The sequence below is a fragment of the Mus caroli genome, unplaced genomic scaffold (assembly GCF_978045245.1).
Source record: "Mus caroli unplaced genomic scaffold, Mus_caroli_1 scaffold_13, whole genome shotgun sequence".
Classification (NCBI taxonomy): Eukaryota; Metazoa; Chordata; class Mammalia; order Rodentia; family Muridae; genus Mus; species Mus caroli.
Genome location: NW_028227268.1, coordinates 38,847,784 through 38,854,490, shown reverse-complemented (window position 1 = coordinate 38,854,490; position 6,707 = coordinate 38,847,784). Strand labels below are relative to the sequence as shown.

Sequence of the window (6,707 nt, the reverse complement as noted above, 5' to 3'; positions counted from 1 at the left end):
GACACTGTGCACCTTCTTAGAATTGGGAACAAAACACCCAGGGAAGGAGTTACAGAGACAAAGTTCGTAGCTGTGATGAAAGGATGGACCATTTAGAGACTGCTGTATCCAGGGATCCGTCCCATAATCAGCTTCTAAACGCTGACACCATTGCATACACTAGCAAGATTTTGCTGAAAGGACCCAAATATAGCTGTCTCTTGTGAGACGATGCCGGGGCCTAGCAAACACAGGAGTGGATGTTCACAGTCAGCTATTGGATGTATCACAGGGCTCCCAATGGAGAAGCTAGAGAAAGTACCCAAGGAGCTAAAGGGATATGCAACCCTATTGTTGGAACAACATGATGTACTAACCAGAACCCTGGAGCTCTTGTCTCTAGCTGCATATGTATCGAAAGATGGCCTAGTCGGCCATCAATGGAAAGAGAGGCCCATTGGACTTGCAAACTTTATATGCCCCAATATAGGGGAATGCCAGGGCCAAAAGAATGGGAATGGGTGGGTAGGGAAGTGGGGGGCGCTATGGGGGACTTTTGGGATAGTATTGGAAATGTAATTGAAGAAAATATGTAATAAAAATATTAAAAAAAAAAGAGTGCAGAAGAGGTAAGAGAAGCTTAAGTTAGGACACACAAAGCATAGCAGACAAGGAAGGCAGGATCAAAAGGTGTTAGAAGTGTTACCCTCCTTGAAAATTCATGATATGATTAAAACAGAAAGCTACAGTGTCTAGTAGGGGACTTGATAACAAGTCCACATCTAATGAGCAAAGAGCTAACCAGCAGAGAGTTAGGGCTAAACAACTAGAGGTCTGTAAGCAGAGGAACAATCATGATCAAATCTATACTTCAGATTATACCTCCCCTCTGCTACACCTGGATCTCCAGACAACATGGGGGACAGGAGAATTTTTTTCTATTTTGTGAGTGTAACTTGGTCAAACAATCAAAATGAGTTTAGCAGTTCCATGGAGCAGTCTTGCTGATACTCTCCTTACTGGATGGTGACTCAGGAGGAGCAGGAAGGGCATGGAATTCCCGGTGATAGGCAATGCAACATCCTTCAGGACTGATTTGTTACTCCAGGAGCTCAACCATGACCATGAATGTGGATTCTTCTTACCAAGGGTTAGGAGCATATGGAGCTGACTCAGTGGTTAATAGCACATACTATTCTTCCAGAGATCTGTTCTCAACATCTGCGCCAGGTGGCTCAGAATATCATATTACTCCAGCTACAGAGGAATATGACAACTCAGACTCCTGCATTCAGACCACAATACCCTACCTCAAAGAAATATACAGATTAATTAAATTTTTTTTTGAAATATTTAAGAAGTATCCATTAGAGTACCACTTCCTACACGAGGAGCTAGAACTGAACAGAAATACAACCAAGAATTGTGTGCCGTTCCTGTCCTTCAAGGTCAGCGCTTGGCATCTGCAAGGTGCTCTTGTTCCTCCCAATCCTTCCTGAATGAGGTACAAGCAATGTCCAGGTTTGATTGCTGGTTCGCCCAGCATTTTGGGGTTTATGGAGGATCACTGCCAAGGTCCAATGAAGACAAGACAAACCCTTCCTGTTCAGTGGAGAATCAGGAACCAGGAAAGTATAAGCATCCATTATCTATTAGATCCCCCCACCAACTTCATTGGAAATTTAGGTGTCCTGTGTCTGTTTCTATGACAGCTCTGCTCCTGATCCTCTCAAAACTGTCTGGCCCATTGCTCCCCTAATAACTGCTGTATCTGAAGCCAAGTGGTGGTGCTGAGCTCCTTTAATTCCAGCAGTGGGGAGAGAGAAGCAGGTGCATCTCTGAGTTTGAGGCCACCCTGGTCTACAGAGCAGATTTCAGGACAGCCAGGGCTACACAAAAAAACCCTGTCATAAAAACAGACAAACAAACAAAAAACAAACAAACAAACAAACAATATCATCAAAACAAAACTAACTAACTAAAAAAACTCAGTGCTATATAATGTGATTTTACAAATATTGCATAAATTATGACACTACAAAAATAGAAATCAATTGGCTTGTGTTTCTAACAAAGCAGGCACACAACAAAGGAGGAATGTAACACACACACACACACACACACACACACACACACACACACACACACACAGAGGAATGTCTCCACAATCTGCAGAAAGGATGGGAAACACATGGAACAAAGCATGCAATGGAACAAACCCCTCAAACCCTCAGAAGGAATCCTACAGAGAGAAGACAGTGCAAAGCTAATGACATGGTGTCTGGGCCATACTAACAGCACTTGGACTGTCCAGCTCCAGCTTTCTCTAAAAGTCTATAGCCTGGATAGCAGAAGACTCTGCTCAGGGACAAGGGACACTGCATGTTCCCACCCCTCCACTGCTCACATATGCAGCCTTCTGTATAAAGACCTGACTTACAGAAAAGCATTGGTGGAAGGCAACCACCCATCATCGTGGAGCCTGCCTACTTACTTTTAACTGGCCCTGGTCAGTAAGAAGTCTCTGAGTATCCATGTCCCCCAGGAGTGACTTCATTGCCTACATCTGTAGGTAAGAGGGGTCCAGATCCCTCCAGAGATAGATGCCTCATCTCTCCCAGAAGCATGCCACATCCTCATGTAGTTGGATGTCCAGGAAGCCACAGGTGGGCCCTGACACTCCTCACTGGGTGTCTCTGCTCCAGCTCTCACTCAGAGACACTGAGCTACACAGTATCTCCCTTGTTCATCATTTATACAAGGGCCAAAATGTAGTGTAACAAGTCACATGGTACTGAAATGTGTTCGTGACTCCTTTGTGATTATCATTGAAATCTACCAAAGACCTATTAGAGAGAAGTTATAAAACAGAAAAAGAAGCCCAGTGATGGGCAGGCACTTTCTGGAAACTCTTGTTTTCATACATTTCCCCATTGACTGCTTCCTCCCACACCCATACCTCTAGCTTTACTGAGGCTATAAAACCTTTAGTTTGAGTTCAGCCCAGTCAGAGCCAACATGAAGACAGCCACAGTGTTGCTCCTGGTGGCTTTGTTCACTACGAACATGAATATTTTCTGTGCTCTGTCTTCTTCTAAAAGTAAGTGTGTTAAGATGATCAAAGCTAAAATCAGATAGGGCTCAAATCCCAGTAAAAGCTTTGATGAGGTAGCAGAGAGAAAAGCCACGTGGGAAATGCAGGGATCAAACTCATTGCATTTGGCCTACAAAATCACTGCGCTGATCTTGTCGTCTTAAGAAAAAGGAGAGAAAAGAGGAGAGGGAGAGGGAAGAGGAGAGAGAGAGAGAGAGAAGAGAAGAGAAGAGAAGAGAAGAGAAGAGAAGAGAAGAGAAGAGAAGAGAAGAGAAGAGAAGAGAAGAGAAGAGAAGAGAAGAGAAGAGGTGACAAAGCCTGTGAAACACATCAGGACAGGTACTCTGGTTGAGTCATGTATGTTGCATTTGGGATTCATGGGCGAACTTGTAGCTGTCATTAGAGATTTTATGGCATCTTCTAAGGTGCAAGGTTGGGGCTATGATGTCAGAAGATTTTTTTCTACTGAGACCTTATAGCTTGTGGAAGGGGACAACACTTTCCCAAGTGCCAAAATCAATACTTGGGCTAAAGAGCAGCACTGGAGCTGTTGAAGTTGAGGGAAGGGCCCTGAGGTTCAAAGGAGGATATAGAGTAAGCCAGTCTCCAGCAGGTGATGAGTCTTCAGATCTCCAGCATCAATTCTCTACCTTGTTTCATGTCTGCTTCAGGCTGCATAAACATCGTTGTATATTTCAGAATTAGAAAAGCCTGGATCTTGTCCTGAACATTCCCCAGAAAGCTTGGGCATTTGTGTTGATCTATGCTCAGGAGATGGATCGTGCCCTGGCAACTTGAAGTGCTGTAGCAATGGGTGTGGCCATGCCTGCACACGTCCTGTCTGTGAGGTGAGTATAGTCCTGTGTTTTATTTTCTATTGTTGTAATATGGCACCAGGATCAATGTAACTTGTAGAAGAAAGTTTATTGGGTGCTTACAGGTTCAGAGAGTAAGTCCATGACCCTAGTGATGGGGAGCAATGCAGCAGGCAGGTAGGCATGGCACCGGGGCATTGCCTGCAGGCTTACATCTTCAGAAGCAATCCTGAGGCAAAGAGTGAGCTAACTGGTAAAGATATGGGCCTCTGAAACCTCCCAGTCTGTCCCCTGACATACAATTTCTCCAAAAAAATCCATACCTCCCAATATGTTTCCCAAAAGTTCCAAAAACAAGGAATCGATTATTCAAATATATAAGGCTACAAGGGCCATTATCATCCATAATACAACATCTTGTCAAGGTATGTCCAAGGGACTGAGTCAGTTTCCAGGGGATTTTCCTTGGACAGCCCCATGGTCTTTGTCCACTGGCTGCACACAAGAGTCTGTGCAAGAGAAAGGAACTGGAAGGAGGCCGAAGAAGGACACCAGGTTACATGATCTGTATCTTCTACACTGCAAAGACAGTTCCACCATGACTAAAGTGACACAAGGCACAACAACTTAGACCTACATGGTCATAAACTGGGACATCTCACTCTTCTCTCCCTCTGTCAAAGAGGTTTGACTCTCTCAGGGAAACTAGTGCTCCTGGGAGGGAGAAGAGAATGAAGTTAATGGAAACATTCCTTTACTGAATACCTTAAAGTCAGGCAGGCATGTATTACAATGGAGATTCAAAGGTATCTACAGTAGGCTGTAGAAACAGTCTGTGTGTCAATGTGTGCTCTGTACCAGTTTCTAGTTCTTTCTCACAGTGGTGAGTATCTTTGCATGGGAATATGTCAGAGTAGAGATCAACTAGGAGTTTCTTAAGTTAGGACACTCAAAGCCGACCAGACAAGGGAGTAAGGATTAGACACAGAAGTCTGGGAGTTGGGGAATTGCTTGTTCCAGAAGGATGAGGTGCCTGGGTTGGGGAATGCACAATAAGCCCACATCTAGTCAGCAATGAGCTGCCAAGCAGAGAGTAAGGGCCAAACAAGAGGTTTCTAAGCTGAGGAAAATGTCATCATCATGTCTGTATTGCAGATGACTTAGAGCCATGTAGAAGATGGATTCAATCTTCATAAGCATGAATGTTGGCCAGCCCCAGAAGATTTCTTCTGAATCCACAGAGCACGTGCCAGGCTACTTCCTTGCCCCAGAATAGCATCCTTAGAAGACAAAGATTATATAATGTGGTGACAATGTACTCATGTATTTATGTCCAAAGTAAACTATCCTCAGCATCATTTTCGTTAATCACTTTCCTTTTTTAGTTTTATTTTTTCATTTTTTCAAAATAAGGTTTATCTGTGTAGCCCTGGATGTCCTGGAACTCACTCTGTAGATCAGGCTGGGTCGAAAACAGAAATCTGCCTGCCTCTGCCTCCCAAGTGCTAGGATTAAAGGCTTGAGCCACCACTGCCCGGCTCTTGTTCACTTCTTATTTCTACATTCATTGAATACTCCATCCTGAAGAGCCATCCCTGCAGCCTCCCATGTACACTGAGCTTGCAGCATCCCATCAGTCCGAGGAACAAGTCTTCCTATGCAATTTCTCTCCCCATGCCACATTTATAACTAGATACAAGACAGAAGACATAAGTCTATTTTCTGGGGGCACTCTTGAACATAAGTCCAGTCAAGCAACCAAAATGACCTGAGCAGGCTGTCTCATGAAGTAGGTCTCCTGGAGCTACATTTATTTAATGGGTGATGATACAGAAGCAGGTATGGCTCAGGAATTTCCCATTGTAGAATAATCCAAAATCCTGCAGCAGTGGATATCAAACTCCTGAGGCACAAGCATGACCTTTGATATATGGGTTCTTCTTAGCAGGAGTTAAGAGGCTGGGTAGCTGCTCTTCCAGAGAACCTCAACACAGTTGCCAGTATCCACTTGAGATGGCTCAGAACTTCTGATTTCTCCATGTTCAGGTGGAACCTAACAGCTCTAACCTCAGAATCCTGCATTCAGTGCAGGTCTACCAACCCACCTCACCTGATACATGAACATAATCTGAAAGAATGTAAAAATAAAAGCATACATTAGAAATTCCAATTTCAGTTTATATTGGGAGTTAGAACTCAGCTGAAATACCTCCAGAAATTTTGAGTCTCTTCCTATGCTTCAAGGTCAGCACTGGCACCTGAAATTTGCTTTTGTTCTTCCCCTGGCCTTCCTGGAGGGGGTGTAAGCCATGTACAGGTTTAATGACTGCTTCTCTCTGAATTGTTGGCGTTTATGGAGGATTGCAACAGATGATCAGTGAAGAAAGGTAAAACCTTCCTGTTCACTGGATAATGTCACTAGGAAACATTAGTGTCACTTCTGTTTTCTAGATCCCCACACATCATCTGCCGATGTAAGCTGTCCTGTGTCTGTCTGTTGCTCAACACTGCTCCTGTGCCTCTCAAAGCTTACCTTCTTAAGTTATGGATGACCTATGTCTCCTTCAATGTAGTTCCCGTGTCTGCCTTTCTTCTTATTCACCCATCTGGACCTGCCATCCATCTGTCTTCCAGTCCCTTCATCCAGGCCAGATTCTGCTCTTTGTTTCTACAGTTAAACTATCTCTACAGATCTCCCCTCAAAACGGTGACATGAAGTGGCCTCACTTACAGCCACCACAGTTTCTGCAGCTTCTCCCTACATCCTGGTTCATTATCTCATCGATCTAGATTCTTCTTACATTTCTCTGTTTCCCTAC

General features: G+C 44.1%; 1 protein-coding gene across 1 annotated transcript; it reads left to right on the top strand.

Moving 5' to 3' along the window:
* The first annotated feature begins 2,997 nt into the window (after positions 1-2,997).
* On the top strand, positions 2,998-6,366 carry LOC110288336 (WAP four-disulfide core domain protein 18-like). Its single transcript, XM_085829316.1, has 3 exons — positions 2,998-3,079; positions 3,773-3,921; positions 6,340-6,366. The coding sequence occupies exons 1-3, from the start codon at positions 2,998-3,000 to the stop codon at positions 6,364-6,366; spliced, it is 258 nt and encodes an 85-aa protein (XP_085685442.1).
* Positions 6,367-6,707: the final 341 nt, after the last annotated feature.